This window comes from Alosa pseudoharengus, unplaced genomic scaffold (assembly GCF_046254945.1).
Source record: "Alosa pseudoharengus isolate Yale_2024_CS ecotype anadromous, Long Island Sound unplaced genomic scaffold, YU_APseudo_1.1 YU_APseudo_1.1_scf_12, whole genome shotgun sequence".
Taxonomy (NCBI): domain Eukaryota; kingdom Metazoa; phylum Chordata; class Actinopteri; order Clupeiformes; family Clupeidae; genus Alosa; species Alosa pseudoharengus.
In genome coordinates, this window is record NW_027468587.1 from 6072641 (window position 1) to 6088262 (window position 15622).

The 15622-nt window shown below is 51.7% G+C and overlaps 1 protein-coding gene across 1 annotated transcript in view; it reads left to right on the top strand.

Annotated features, from left to right (window-relative positions):
- The window catches only part of LOC143118780 (multiple epidermal growth factor-like domains protein 8), a 47784-nt gene that overhangs the window by 12238 nt on the left and 19924 nt on the right, over nucleotides 1–15622 (top strand). The window contains exons 9-25 of the mRNA XM_076279880.1: nucleotides 52–197; nucleotides 735–842; nucleotides 1498–1649; nucleotides 2021–2122; nucleotides 2353–2500; nucleotides 3138–3301; nucleotides 4441–4632; nucleotides 5008–5214; nucleotides 5843–6088; nucleotides 6393–6511; nucleotides 7351–7482; nucleotides 7752–7865; nucleotides 8379–8462; nucleotides 9436–9708; nucleotides 12607–12791; nucleotides 14397–14610; nucleotides 14900–15164. Coding sequence (XP_076135995.1) covers nucleotides 52–197; nucleotides 735–842; nucleotides 1498–1649; nucleotides 2021–2122; nucleotides 2353–2500; nucleotides 3138–3301; nucleotides 4441–4632; nucleotides 5008–5214; nucleotides 5843–6088; nucleotides 6393–6511; nucleotides 7351–7482; nucleotides 7752–7865; nucleotides 8379–8462; nucleotides 9436–9708; nucleotides 12607–12791; nucleotides 14397–14610; nucleotides 14900–15164 — 2851 coding nt within the window. The remainder of the gene's footprint in view (nucleotides 1–51; nucleotides 198–734; nucleotides 843–1497; nucleotides 1650–2020; nucleotides 2123–2352; nucleotides 2501–3137; nucleotides 3302–4440; nucleotides 4633–5007; nucleotides 5215–5842; nucleotides 6089–6392; nucleotides 6512–7350; nucleotides 7483–7751; nucleotides 7866–8378; nucleotides 8463–9435; nucleotides 9709–12606; nucleotides 12792–14396; nucleotides 14611–14899; nucleotides 15165–15622) is intronic.

Genomic DNA, 15622 nt, shown 5'->3' on the forward strand with positions numbered 1-15622 from the left:
TGTCTTCCTTCAGTGCTCCTTTGAGAGTAGCTTCCTGTTTCCCCCTCACAGATTCAGTCAGCGTGTCAACTCCACCGACGCCTTCCATGTGGACCAGCGCTTCTGGACCAACTTCCGCTCCCGCTTCACGGCCCACGGCCCGCGCGAGAGGGCCTTCCACTCGGCCACCATCATCGGCAACTACATGGTGGTGTACGGTACGTCACAGCTCCCTCTCTGACGTCTCAGGAACTAAATTCCTAGATTCCTTCCTCATTGCTGTTCCTTGCCTCCAACCACATGCTGCATGAATGGAGTGCTCTTGTGATTAGATCAGTTCTTTGAATAGTTGGTAAATACTTAGTTTTTTGGGGGGCAGCCTACTGGTTAGCGCTTCGGACTTGTAACCAGAGGGTTGCCGGTTCGAACCCCAACCAGTAGGCACGGCTGAAGTGCCCTTGAGCAAGGCACCTAATCCCTCACTGCTTCCCGAGCGCCACTGTAGCAGGCAGCTCACTGCGTCGGGATTAGTGTGTGCTTCACCTCACTGTGTGTTCACTGTGTGCTGAGTGTGTTTCACTAATTCACGGATTGGCATAAATGCAGAGACCAAATTTCCCTCACGGGATCAAAATAGTATATATACTTATACTTATACTTAGTTGTAGTTGAATATTTCTTATATATTGATTGTCTCTCTGAACCCCCACCTCCCCAACCCACCCCATCTCTTCTCCCATCCTCTCCTTGTTCAGGAGGGAACGTTCACATTCACTACCAGGAGGAGAAGTGCTATGACGACGAGATCTTCTTCTACCACCTGGGCTGCCACCAGTGGGTGTCTGCTGGGAAGAACGTCAACAGTGAGTGAATCACAGTAGTCCATACAGGTTTGATGCCTTCGGTCAGGAGGAGTTGAGAGCCTCCGTTGTCAGGGCCGGGAGATGTCCAGTCTCAGGCCAGTGATTTCAGGACTGTTTGAACTCAGCTCCAGTGCTTTGGCTGCCACCTCCTCTTTGCTCCTGCTTGACAAAAATTTAGATCTTCAATTCATAACACATTTGTGTGAAACCAAACGCATTAAATAAACACAGCAGTGTGTTCCTTGAAGATGTCTACAATAAGAGTGTCCAACAGCAGACACAGCACTAAACGCCTGCATAGACACGCTCATCGATTCACCTGTAGCACCACACAATTATCTAATCCTATTTGAGTGCTCAGATAACTAATTTCCTTTCCTCTCTCTATCTCTCTCTCTCTCTCTCTCTCTCTCTCTTTCTCTCTCTTTCTCTCATCCACTCTCTCTCTCTCTGCCCCCCCTCTCTCTCCCTCGCCCCACTCCATTCCCCCCCCTCCTCTCTCTTTCTCTCTCTCTCTCTCCCTCGCCCCACTCCGTTCCCCCCCCCTCTCTGTCTCTCTCTCTCTCTTTGTCTCTCATCCTCTCTCTCTCTGGTCCCCCTCTCTCTCTCTCTCTTCCTCGCCCCACTCCGTTCCCTCTCTCCTCTCTCCTCTCAGGGGGCCATGCAGTGAGAGGTCGCTACTCCCATGTTGCCGGCGTCATGGAGGGCCGTGTGCTCCTGGTTGCCGGGGGCTACAGTGGCGTTGCGCGGAGCGACCTGGTGGCGTACAAGGTCCCGTTGTTTGTCAGCAGCGACCCGGAGAAGAGAGTGAGTGCCCACAGAGACCCAGGGTCACCGGCTCCAAACAGCTCAGGGCTCCTGACCTCAACCTGTGTGCTTTAGCCTTAAGGGGAAAAACAAAGCCTTCCTCAGCCTTCACAGTTAATGAACCACTGTTTGTGGTGTAGGTGTGTTTTTGAATGGTTACGTAATGTTTGAGTGAGTCATAGCACAGTAGATTCATTGATTTGCTTTTTTCCCCCTCTCCCTCTCTCTCTTTCTGTGTGTGTGTGTGTGTGTGTGTGTGTGTGTGTGTGTGTGTGTGTGTGTGTGTGTGTGTGTGTGTGTGTGTGTGTGTGTGTGTGTGTGTGTGTGTGTGTGTGTGTGTGTGTGTGTGTGTGTGTGTGTGTGTGTGACAGGATGCGTTGTGTGCTGAAGCCCCAGATGAGAGCATTTGTTTGAAAAACCCAGAATGCAGTTGGTGTGAGGGCCGCTGTCGGGAATACCAGCCTACAAATCCGGTAACTCCTATACCCTTACTCCCACAACAAATGTCCCTCTTTTTCTCCCTCTTTCTCTCTCTCTCTCTCTCTCTCCCTCTTTCTCTTTCTCACCGCCCCTCTCTCTCTTTCCCTCTCCACTTTTTCTTCATTTTATTCTCATTCGTTACCTCATGTCCACTGCCTGTACTGTATGTCCTGTATAAAGCACCTCTGCCTTGCCTGACCCGTGTCCCTCTCTCTCTCCCCAGTGTGGCAGTAACGGCTGTCTGGGTCTGGCCCGCTTCCTGTCCGACTGCCAGTCGTGCGTGATGTTCAGCGGCACCGCCGGCGCACTGCCCCGCGCCCCCAGCGACCTGGGCTGGTGTGTCCAGAACGAGTCCTGCTTACCCGTCTCAGGTGAGGGCTGGTGAGGTCAAGGGGTCAGATTGTTTTTCTTGCCGTTAAATCGCTTCAGTAGCAAACGCTATGGGGTGTTGTTGTAGTGGTAAGTAGCTGCCAGCTAAAAACACGTTGAGGCAGTTATTGTCTGCATCATGCCTGGTATCAGTTGAGCTAGAGGAGCTTACAAATAGGTTAAGTCTGCACGTAGCCTAATAGGATTCGGACACTCTTAAGTGACTTAGGCTGAGCCGCATCGGTCTCTCATACAGCGTCTGCACCCTCAGTATATCCAGTGAGTCTGTATTTCACCGCTGACCACTCCGAGTGGACTACAGAACCACTACTCTTACTGAGGCTGCGTGTCCTTGTGGGAGACCATGACCAGCTCATCCCCTTTTCCACACGAGTAGCGCATCACTGTCAGACGCCACAGTCTGATCTACGCAAGCAGCATAGGAAATCTCCATGGCTGTGGATTCACTGTAGAGGCTTTCGATGTCAGGTGCAGGTCAGCATTATCTGTAAAGTAGTAAAGTAGAAAATAAGTGGTTTTACTTTTAATCGCGTTAGTGTAGTGTATTCGGCAGCCGCAGTGTGTGTGTGTGTGAGAGAGTGAGTGTGTGTGACCTCTGACCTTTGACCCCTCTCGCAGAGCGCGGTGCGTGCCGCGTGGACCAGATCTCGGGGGCGTACGGCTGGTGGGGGGAGCGGACGAGTTTCCTGACCTCCCTCCACTCCTGTCGCACCGAGAACTATGTCCCGGGAGTGCACCTGCTCACCTTCCACCACCCCCGCAACCAGTCGCAGCCCGACAAGGTACGCGCCCCTGCCACCCCACGACTCGCTACACCTCCACTGATCTCCCCCTTTCTCTCTCTCTCCCTCTCTCTCTCTCTCTCCCTCTCTCCAGAGCACAGGGCAGTGAGACTCCCGCTCTCCTGGGCAGCTGGTGCCCCTTCTCCTGCGCCTGCTGTAGGCCAGTCAGCCCGCAGGCATCTGTGTGTCCACTCCCATCTCTCTGTGTGTCCACTCCCGTCTCTCTGTGTGTCCACTCCCATCTCTCTGTCTCTCTGTGTGTCCACTCCCATCTCTCCGTCTCTCTGTGTGTCCACTCCCATCTCTCTGTCTCTCTGTGTGTCCACTCCCATCTCTCTGTGTGTCCACTCCCATCTCTCTGTCTCTGTCTCTGTGCCTGCGGTGTCTTCTGTGTCGTGTCCTCTTTGCTTTCTGTTTGGTTTCTGTGCCTTCGTCCGATTTTTTTTTTTCATTGCCGCTTTTCTTTCTTATTTCTTTCTTAATGTTGGAATTGAAGAGTCTGTGTTGTTATATCTTTGCGTTATGAATTCAGACCATTATGTCCACTTTCCTTTGTAATAGCCTGTGACTGTGACCGCTTCAGTTCTGTGGAAAAGCAGTGTGTGGTAACAGGCTTTCTACATCACCTCCATTTCTCTCTGTCTTTCCTCTCACGTGCTCTCCTCTTTTCCTATCTGTCTTTCCTCTATCCTCCTCTCTCCTCCTCTTTTCCTCTCTCCTTCTCTCTCCTCTCTTCTCCTCTTTTCCTCTCTCCTCCTCTCTCCTCTTTCCCTCTCTCCTCCTCTCTCCTCTTTTCCTCTCCTCCTCTCTCCTCTCCTCTCCTCTTTCTTTCTCTCTCTCCTCTTCTCCCCTCTCCTCTCCTCCTCTCTCCTCTCCTCTCCTCTCCTCTCCTCTTTTCCTCTCTCCTCCTCTCTCCTCTTCTCTCTCCTCCTGTCTCCTCTCCTCTCCTCTTTTCCTCTCCCCTCTCCTCTCCTCTTTTCCTCTCCCCTCTCCTCTCCTCTCTTCTCCTTTCTCCTCCTCTCCCCTCTCCTCTCCTCTTTTCCTCTCCCCTCTCCTCTCCTCTCTTCTCCTCTCTCCTCCTCTCCCCTCTCCTCTCCTCTTTTCCTCTCCTCTCCTCCACTCTTCTCTTCTCTACGCAGGTGTCCATCCTACAGAGCACCTCCATCATCCTGAACCCCTCCACGGAGATGGACGTGACCATGCAGTTCCGCGGCTTCATCCACCCTCTCTGGAGCTCCCCCTCCCCCTCCGACAGCGTCTCCGTCTGGGCACGCATCCAGAGGCTCTACTTCACTGCCAAGATGGCCGCCGGGCCCAACTCCCTAGAGCTGGTGAGAGAGGGATGAGTAAAGTGATAGAGAGAGGGATGATTGAAGAGGTGGAGAAATGTAGCATAGTAAAAATGTCGTATGCAGACTCTGAAAGCAAAGCAGTCAAGGGATATTGGTCTCTCTGTGCCTGGTATGTTTCTTGAGCTGTGTGTGTGTGTGTGTGTGCGTGTGTGCGTGTGTGCGTGTGTGCGTGTGTGCGTGTGTGCGTGTGTGCGTGTGTGTGCGTGCGCGCGTGCGCGCGTGTCTGTGTCTGTGTCTGTGTCTGTGTCTGTGTCTGTGTCTGCGTCTGCGTGTGCGCGTGTGCGCGTGTGTGTGCGTGTGCGTGTGTGTGTGTGTGTGTGCGTGCGTGTGTGTGTGTGCGCGCCCCCGCTGCAGACGGATGTGGTGGGTTATTGGGGCGCGCAGCAGGAGAAGGAGACGCGTCTGCTGAGTCGGCCCAATCTTGGTCAGCGCCTCTTCCAGAACCTGACGCGGGGCAACCGCTACCTGGTGCAGGCCGAGGGCTACCTCAACAGCTCGGGCTCGGGACAGTCCAGCGAGATGGCACTCACCTGGAACCGCACCACTCTGCCAGGGGGAAGTGTGAGTTATACAGACACACACACACACCAGGGGAATATGTATGACTTTCACAGACGTACACACACACACACACACACACACGTTTACGTCCATGTCCATGAATGCACATACTGAGTAACACACAAATACTCGCACAGAGATGCAGGGACTCTCCCTTGTTGTTGGTAAGCAAAGAGAGTTTTCCTCAGAGTATCAGTATACAGACAGATAAGCTGAGATATGGTGTGTGTGTGTGTGTGTGTGGTTGGTTGGAGATACTACCCCTCCCTATGGTATCTTCCTCTGCATAGGACCGACAGTACTGTACATCTTTCCTTAGAACACATAAATCAACTGGATATATAGCAAAATTATGAAAAACGACTAATTATTTTTTCTTTTTCCAGCCATCATGCTCGCACATGTGTACACCCAATAAGCAAATTTAAATCTTGACCCAGATTCACCACTGCCCTTTCATGCATACTTAATATCATATGATTACATAATGTGATTCTTATACTGCGCAAGCATGTATGCACACACACACACACACCACACACAGAGCTTAAAGAGAACTCTTTCAACATGTGAACTGTGCGCACAGCAGACATCGCCTTGTTCAAACTCTATTTGTGTCTCCCTGCAGGAGATCTCGTTCCTCTTCCTGGAGCCCTTCCGCTCGGACGCGTGCTGGGATTACCGCTCGTGCCTGGCCTGCCTGTCGGACCAGTCGTGCGGCTGGTGCCCCACGCTCAACCAGTGCCAGTCGCGGGACAACTCCAGCCAGCCGCCCTGCCGCGAGCCTGAGGACGGGGCCGAGCGCCACCTGCTGCTGGCGCCGCAGCACTGCACCCTGTGTGACGAGTACCGGGACTGCGCCGCCTGCTCCCAGGTAACAAGACCCCCCTCTCAGTGTCATGCTTCTGAGGTTTGTAATGGATCGATTGTCCTGTGTTGGTCAGAATAGTCTGTGTGTTGCCATCGGGGTTGATGGGCTGTGTGTTGTCATTGGGGTTGATGGGCTGTGTGTTGTCATTGGGGTTGATGGGCTGTGTGTTGTCATTGGGGTTGATAGATTGGGGTTGATAGGCTGTGTGTTGTCATTGGGGTTGATAGGCTGTGTGTTGTCATTGGGGTTGATAGGCTGTGTGTTGTCATTGGGGTTGATGGGCTGTGTGTTGTTTGATTTTCTGCAGGACCCGTACTGCGAGTGGCAGTTCAACTACCCCAAAAAGGGGGACAGCCAGTGCAGTCGCCGCGGGCGACAGGAGGGCTCCATCCGCCATCCTGCAGGGTGTCCTAAAGTCTGCAATCAGTGAGTTGACCCCTCCCTCTATTCTCTGCTTGTGTGTGGTATGTGGTTGACAAGACAACAGAAGCTTTAATGTCATCATCACACAAAGGCGATTTCTAGACAGACGTCACAAGGGCTTCTGAAGTAGCAGGGGTTTATTCTTGGGATGTTCCCCAGCGGACCCAAGGAGACTCCACCCTGAGGAACTGTAGATTTTCCACGTATTCTCTAAGCCTGTATGTTTGCCCCATACCCTTTAGATCAAAGCCAAATGCAATGTGGATGTAATTGTTTAGATATAGATCAGTACATGTAGTTACATTCAATTCAGGACAATTAGCCTTTCATGTCAACATACCAGTAACCCCCACCTCTCCAGGCCTTGTCCTTAAATGACTGGGCTCTCCTCCCTCTTGACTATGTAGAGGGAAGGAGAAAGTGAGCACTGTCCCATAGATGTCCTTCATAGTGCATAGGACATTTTGACCTTTGCAGTGCTGTAGGACACATTTATCAGAGGCTTCTGGGAAACGAGTAGCCTAGTTGTCAGTTTGCTTATTCTTAAGTTCACACAAAGTTTTGGAACTAGAACTCAGAACTACTGTAGAGATGTTGCAGTTAGAAAAGATTTGTGAAGAAGAACTGTGAAAGATTAATTATGATGGAAGCATTAACCTCAAAGAATACCTCTCTCTCTCTCTCTCTCTCTCTGTCTCTCTCTCTGTCTCTCTCTCTCTCTCTCTCTCTCTCTCTCTGTCTCTCTCTCTCTCTGTCTCTCTCTCTCTGTGTCTCTCTCTCTCTCTGTGTCTCTTTCTCTCTCTGTCTGTCTCTCTCTCTCTCTCTCTGTCACTCTCTCTCAGGAGGCGAACATGTGGGGAGTGTTTGGCTAACTCCAGTCAGTGTGCGTGGTGTGAATCAGCCCAGACATGCTTCTACTTTGCCGCCTACCTCACCAAGTTCCCCTACGGGGAGTGCAGGGACTGGTACGACAGGTAAATGGCCCCCAGTAACAACCATGACATCGAGGATCTCTGACTTTCCTTACTTTCCTGTCTCACTATCCATTTCCTTTTCCATCATCCATCTCTCCTGCTTTCTGCTGTATTTCCTCCTTTGTCCTCTCTCCCTCTCTCCTCCCCCCTTTCTTTCTCTCTCTCCTCTCTCTCTCTCTCTCTCTCTCTTTCTCTCTCTCTCTCTCTCTCTCTCTTTCTCTCTCTCTCTCTCTCTCTTCTCTCTCTCTCTCTCTCTCTCTCTCCCCCAGTGTTCACTCGGTTCCTCAGTGTAAGCAGTGTTCTGCTCTGAACACGTGCTCAGAGTGCTTGCAGACCTTCCAGTGTGGCTGGTGCGGCGACTATAACAACCCCACCATCGGCAGGTACGGGAGCCCTCACACACTCACATCACACACTCACGCTACTCTCACACATTCACATCACACACTCACATCACACATTCACATCACACACTCACATTACACACTTACGCTACTTTCACACATTCACATCACACACTCACGCTACTCTCACACACTCACATCACACACTCACGCTACTCTCACACATTCACATCACACACTCACGCTACTCTCACACATTCACATTACACACTCACGCTACTCTCACACATTCACATCACACACTCACATCACACACTCACATCACACACTCACATCAAACATTCACATCACACACACTTTTTACCAGAACAGTAGTACTTTTGGATTTTGGTGATATCTGATCTCTATTCTCTCGTTAATGTCTAGAACTTATTTGAGTTTCTGCCTATTTGAACTCATTTAACTGATTTTGTGTGCGTGTGTGTCTGTGTGTGTGCGTCTGTGTGTGTGTGTGCGTGCGTGCGTGCGTGCGTGCGTGTGTGTGTGTGGCAGGTGTCTGAAAGGTGACTGGTCAGGCATGGAGGACCCGTCAGCCACCAACTGCAGCATGGCTGTAGCTGAGGTGCGCGCCTCCAGGTGAGACATCCACATCCAGAATACATACAAAGTCCAATCCATCCAGAAACGTCTTTTACAGAACCATAGATGAGCACAGAAAGCATGCCTGACAGGACCACATTATTCAGAAATGGCAATATTGACAAAATATCCAGTGTGGAAACAATACAACTAATTTGCTCCTCTCCCCACCCCTCCTCTCCACTCCTCTCCTCTCCTCTCCTTACCTCTCCTCTCCTCTCCACTCCTCCCCTCTCCTCACCCCTCACCCCTCCCCTCCTCTCCTCTCCTCTCCTCTCCTCTCCTCTCCTCTCCTCACCCCTCCCCTCCTCTCCTCACCCTCCCCTCCTCTCCTCTCCCCTCCTCTCCTCTCCTCTCCACTGCTCTCCACTCCTCCCACTCCTCTCCACTCCTCTCCTCTCCCCACCTCTCCACACCTCTCCACTCCTCTCCTCTCTCCTCCTCTCCTCTCCTCTCCCCACCCCTCCACTCCTCTCCACATCCTCTTCTCTCCCCTCCCCTCCACTCCTCTCCTCTCCCCACCCCTCCACTCCTCTCCACTCCTCTCCCCCACCTCCCTCTCCCCTCCTCTCCTCTCCTCGCCTTACCTCTCCTCTCCTCTCCCCTCCTGTCCCCTCCTCTCCTCTCCTCTCCCCACCCCTCCACTCCACTCCTCTCCACTCCTCTTCTCTCCCCTTCCCTCCCCTCCACTCCTCTCCTCTCCCCACCCCTCCACTCCTCTCCACTCCTCTCCCCACCCCTCCTCTCCACTCCTCTCCTCTCCTCTCCTTACCTCTCCTCTCCCCTCCTCTCCTCTCCTCTCCTCTCCTCTCCCCACCTCTCCTCTCCCCACCTCTCCACTCTTCTCCTCCTCTCCTCTCCTCTCCCCTCCCCCTCCCCTCCCCTCCCCTCCTCTCCTCTCCTCTTCCCACCAATCCTCTCCTCTCCTCTTCCCTCCCCACCCCACCCCTCCCCTCCCTGCCCACTGAAGGCCTGACCCCCCCACGTCGTCTCCTCCGCGTCTGCTGGACCTGGAGATGGAGGAGTTTGAGGAAGAGGAGGAGCTGCTGGAGGGCATGGAGGGCATGGAGGCGCTGCAGGGTGACTCGGTCTGGTCCTACCCCTCCTGCCCGGACGTGGAGGAGTGTCGACTGGGCCTGCACAACTGCCACTCCTCCGCCACCTGCGTCAACACGCCCACCTCGTACGAGTGCCACTGCGACCGCGGCTTCACCGGCGACGGCGTCCATCACTGCAACCAAACGTGAGTGACACACGGAACCTGTCGGCCCTTCTCTCCGTCTCCTTCTTCTTTCAGTTTCTCCTCCTCTCTCTCTCTTGGCCAGCTCTTCTTCACTACGTCTGATTCTTCAGAGATTGTTGTGGGACTTGACCTCTCTCTCTTGGCCAGCTCTTCTTCACTACGTCTGATTCTTCAGAGATTGTTGTGGGACTTGACCTCTCTCTCTTGGCCAGCTCTTCTTCACTACGTCTGATTCTTCAGAGATTGTTGTGGGACTTGACCTCTCTCTCTTGGCCAGCTCTTCTTCACTACGTCTGATTCTTCAGAGATTGTTGTGGGACTTGATCTCTCTCTCTTGGCCAGCTCTTCTTCACTACGTCTGATTCTTCAGAGATTGTTGTGGGACTTGACCTCGCTCTCTTGGCCAGCTCTTCTTCACTACGTCTGATTCTTCAGACTCAGAGATTGTTGTGGGACTTGACCTCTCTCTCTTGGCCAGCTCTTCTTCACTACGTCTGATTCTTCAGACTCAGAGATTGTTGTGGGACTTGACCTCTCTCTCTTGGCCAGCTCTTCTTCACTACGTCTGATTCTTCAGAGATTGTTGTGGGACTTGACCTCTCTCTCTTGGCCAGCTCTTCTTCACTACGTCTGATTCTTCAGAGATTGTTGTGGGACTTGACCTCTCTCTCTTGGCCAGCTCTTCTTCACTACGTCTGATTCTTCAGAGATTGTTGTGGGACTTGACCTCTCTCTCTTGGCCAGCTCTTCTTCACTACGTCTGATTCTTCAGAGATTGTTGTGGGACTTGACCTCTCTCTCTTGGCCAGCTCTTCTTCACTACGTCTGATTCTTCAGAGATTGTTGTGGGACTTGACCTCTCTCTCTTGGCCAGCTCTTCTTCACTACGTCTGATTCTTCAGAGATTGTTGTGGGACTTGACCTCTCTCTCTTGGCCAGCTCTTCTTCACTACGTCTGATTCTTCAGAGATTGTTGTGGGACTTGACCTCTCTCTCTTGGCCAGCTCTTCTTCACTACGTCTGATTCTTCAGAGATTGTTGTGGGACTTGACCTCTCTCTCTTGGCCAGCTCTTCTTCACTACGTCTGATTCTTCAGAGATTGTTGTGGGACTTGACCTCTCTCTCTTGGCCAGCTCTTCTTCACTACGTCTGATTCTTCAGAGATTGTTGTGGGACTTGACCTCTCTCTCTTGGCCAGCTCTTCTTCACTACGTCTGATTCTTCAGAGATTGTTGTGGGACTTGACCTCTCTCTCTTGGCCAGCTCTTCTTCACTACGTCTGATTCTTCAGAGATTGTTGTGGGACTTGACCTCTCTCTCTTGGCCAGCTCTTCTTCACTACGTCTGATTCTTCAGAGATTGTTGTGGGACTTGACCTCTCTCTCTTGGCCAGCTCTTCTTCACTACGTCTGATTCTTCAGAGATTGTTGTGGGACTTGACCTCTCTCTCTTGGCCAGCTCTTCTTCACTACGTCTGATTCTTCAGAGATTGTTGTGGGACTTGACCTCTCTCTCTTGGCCAGCTCTTCTTCACTACGTCTGATTCTTCAGACTCAGAGATTGTTGTGGGACTTGACCTCTCTCTCTTGGCCAGCTCTTCTTCACTACGTCTGATTCTTCAGACTCAGAGATTGTTGTGGGACTTGACCTCTCTCTCTTGGCCAGCTCTTCTTCACTACGTCTGATTCTTCAGAGATTGTTGTGGGACTTGACCTCTCTCTCTTGGCCAGCTCTTCTTCACTACGTCTGATTCTTCAGAGATTGTTGTGGGACTTGACCTCTCTCTCTTGGCCAGCTCTTCTTCACTACGTCTGATTCTTCAGAGATTGTTGTGGGACTTGACCTCTCTCTCTTGGCCAGCTCTTCTTCACTACGTCTGATTCTTCAGAGATTGTTGTGGGACTTGACCTCTCTCTCTTGGCCAGCTCTTCTTCACTACGTCTGATTCTTCAGAGATTGTTGTGGGACTTGACCTCTCTCTCTTGGCCAGCTCTTCTTCACTACGTCTGATTCTTCAGAGATTGTTGTGGGACTTGACCTCTCTCTCTTGGCCAGCTCTTCTTCACTACGTCTGATTCTTCAGAGATTGTTGTGGGACTTGACCTCTCTCTCTTGGCCAGCTCTTCTTCACTACGTCTGATTCTTCAGAGACTGTTGTGGGACTTGACCTCTCTCTCTTGGCCAGCTCTTCTTCACTACGTCTGATTCTTCAGAGACTGTTGTGGGACTTGACCTCTCTCTCTTGGCCAGCTCTTCTTCACTACGTCTGATTCTTCAGAGATTGTTGTGGGACTTGACCTCTCTCTCTTGGCCAGCTCTTCTTCACTACGTCTGATTCTTCAGACTCAGAGATTGTTGTGGGACTTGACCTCTCTCTCTTGGCCAGCTCTTCTTCACTACGTCTGATTCTTCAGAGATTGTTGTGGGACTTGATCTCTCTCTCTGACCATCGTTTTCTCTCTGATCATCTCTCTGATGTTCTCTAATATGAATATGCCTCCATTCTTGGTATCTTTATCTTTCTGGCAGATAACTGTACTTCTGTTTACAATTTTCTCCCTGTCTTTGAATCTGTCTGTTTTTTTTTTCTCTCTCTGTTGCTTACGAAGAGTTGTAGCAGTCATTTGTTTCAGGGTTAGAGTTTGAGCTGAATGGACATTTCTTTGTGTGTGTGTGCGTGTGTGTGTGTGTGTCTGTGCGTGTGTGGTTGTGTGTGTGTTTGCGTGTGCGTGCGTTCGTGCGTGCGTGCACATGCTTGTGTGTGTGTGCGTGCGTGTGTGTGTGTGTGTGTGTGTCTGTGTGTCTGTGGTTGCGTGTGTGTGTGTGCGTGTGTGTGTGTGTGCGCGTGTGTGTGTGCACATGCTTGTGTGTGTGTGTGTGTGTGTGTCTCTTTCCAGCTGCTATAATGAGTGTCGTCAGGGTCGGTGCAGCGGGAGCCCCAGGTTCGTGTGCGAGTGCTCCCTGGGCTGGACGTCTGACCCGGCCACGCTGGTGCTGAGTGGGGTCGAGTGTGACGTGGACTGCGGCTGCAACTTCCACAGCACCTGCATCACGGCTCCTGGCATCTGCGATGACTGCCAAGGTGAGCCAGCGTGCATCTGTGTCTGTCTCAGGGTTCCCATGGGTCATGCCATTTCATTGAATATCATAGAGTCTCAAGGAAGTCAATTCCAGACATGGAAAGTTGGGATTTAATCATTTTTGGGCCAAGTATTTTGTTGGTAACATGTTGAAATATTTCAAGGCATTTATGAAAAGCAATATTTTCCCATGCAGTATTTTTTCTATATTGGGTTATTTCATGCATTTCATGAATTGCATGGTTGTTATCAAACGACGGACTAGTTGACTTTCTTTCACAATTTATTGCAAGTCAGTAGCAGTTTTTTTCGCTTCCCAGACAGATGTAGTTCATGGCAATAATAACAGTTAAATTGAAATGGGACAACGTGTCTGGACATCAGACGATTCTTACTTCGCCGTCTCCATGGAGATTATCCCAATTACACTGTGGTGTAGCATGTGAAGGCCGAGTCACAGCTCTCATCTCCAGCTTAACGTCCCACCGCCTCCAGCTGTGTCCGATGTCTGTTCTTACAAAAGGGAATCAGATGAGGGGTCAGATGCTCCAACACCCACCCAAAGCAACAGCAGCAGCAAACTGAGAGGCCACCAGGAGTTGCTACTTTTAAGGATCACTGTTGTTGTTAACGAGAATGATATGTGGGAGGGTAGTGAGGAGAACTTAGTATTCCTCACTGATCACAGTTCAGTTTTAAGTGTGTTGTTGGGATAAAAGGTGGCGTGTGTGTATACCAGGACCAGCAGTTTTGACAGTTTTGACTTGTCTGTAAACAAGTGAATTTGTTTTGTTTGAAGAGCGGCTGCATCAGATTGCCAAGACAATGTATCCCTTTGTTTATTATGATTAAAATAATTGGAATGCCTCTTGGCACAAAACATTTATTATCTTTTTTTTCTTCACACAAATAATGATAATTTCACTAATCACACTTGTCTATCAGTGGTTAAATTAATTTCAACACTTGTTTCAGTAGTTGCATCGAACACAGTAATCAGCTAATCATTATAACTCTTTGCTCTCCTCTCCTTAACTCTCCTCTCAACTCTCCTCTCAACTCTCCTCTCAACTCTCCTCTCAACTCTCCCCTCCCCTCCCCTCCTCTCCGCTCCCCTCCTCTCCCCTCCCCTCCTCTCCTCTCCCCTCCCCTCCCCTCCTCTCCTCTCCTCTCCTCTCAACTCTCCCCTCCTCTCCTCTCCCCTCCGCTCCTCTCCCCTCCTCTCCTCTCCTCTCCTGTCCCCTCCCCTCCCCTTCTCTCCGCTCCCCTCCGCTCCTCTCCCCTCCTCTCCTCTCAACTCTCCCCTCCTCTCAACTCTCCCCTCCTCTCAACTCTCCCCTCCTCTCCTCTCCGCTCCTCTCCCCTCCCCTCCTCTCCTCTCCCCTCCTCTCCTCTCCTCTCCCCTCCTCTCCTCCCTCCTCTCCTCTCCCCTCCTCTCCTCTCCTCTCCCCTCCGCTCCTCTCCTCTCCCCTCCGCTCCTCTCCTCTCCTCTCCTCTCCCCTCCTCTCCTCTCAACTCTCCGCTCCTCTCCTCTCCTCTCCTCTCCGCTCCTCCCTCCTCTCCTCTCCCCTTCTCTCCTCTCTCCTCTCCTCTCCTCTCCTCTCCAGACTGGACGACAGGTCCCCACTGTGAGGTGTGTCGGCCGGGCAGCTTCGGCTCTGCACTGGCAAGTGGCGGAGGCTGCGTGCCGTGCCAGTGTAACGGGCACGGTGACCCACTGCAGGGCTACTGCCACAACCAGACAGGCCAGTGCTACTGCACCCACCACACCCAGGGCCCGCACTGCGACACCTGCCTGCCCGGCTACTACGGGGACCCCAGGTAAGTCAGGGTTGCGGCAGGGAGTCATTTGTTTGATGCCTCAATGTTGAAGAGTGTCATTGACTAGTTCACAAACATGCAATCAGCTAAGCAACAACTTTATTAAAGACTGTAGAATAAGATGTTAAGTATTCATGTCATTGCCAGGATAGTAGTGGCATTTACTCTGTAGAGAGGTCCATCTCTGCTGTGACCTTTCCTGCCATTCTCAATCATTTCCTCTTATGGATCTCTCTCCCTCTCTCTCTCTCTCTCTCTCCCTCTCTCTCTCCTTCCTTCCCTCGTTCAGGAGCAACGGCACGTGTTTCCGTCAGTGCCAGGGCCGTTCGGTGGTGCTCTCGTCCTCGTCCTCGTCCTCCTCCTCGCCGCTGCCGCTGTCCTCCTCTCTGGGCTGGCACCGTGCAGTGGGCGAGTACAGCGTCCAGAGCGCCGCGGGCCTCTCGCACTGCCTGTGGGTGCTGTCCGTCTCCCAGGACCTGGTGCCCTGTGCGCCTGGACAGTCCTGCCCGCCCGTGGCCCTCACACTCCTTCCAGACTCCCACACGCAGTGCAGCGTGAGTACTGACCAACTCATGTGTACACACACATACAAACACACACCGTACCATACTGCCACCTGTGGTTACTTGTGTCTGCACGTTCCGTGTGTTTTATATTATTGTACATACACAGGCATGATCGTATGTTTAGTAGCTTGTTTGTGCCAGTAAGCAAGCTCTTCTTTAGGATTTAGGATTTAGAATTAAAGGATTTAGAAACTAGGATTTAGCTAATTTTTCTCTCTCTCTTTCTCTCTATCTCTCTCTCTCACTCTCTCTCTCTCTCTCTCTCTCTCCCTCTCTCTCTCCCTCTCTCCCTCTCTCCATCTCTCCCTCTCTCTCTCCCTCTCTCCCTCTCTCCCTCTCTCCCTCTCTCTCTCTTTCTCTCTCTCTATCTCTCTCTCTCTCCCTCTCTCTCTCCCTCTCTCCCTCTCTCCCTCTCTCTCTCCCTCTCTCCCTCTCTCTCTCTTTCT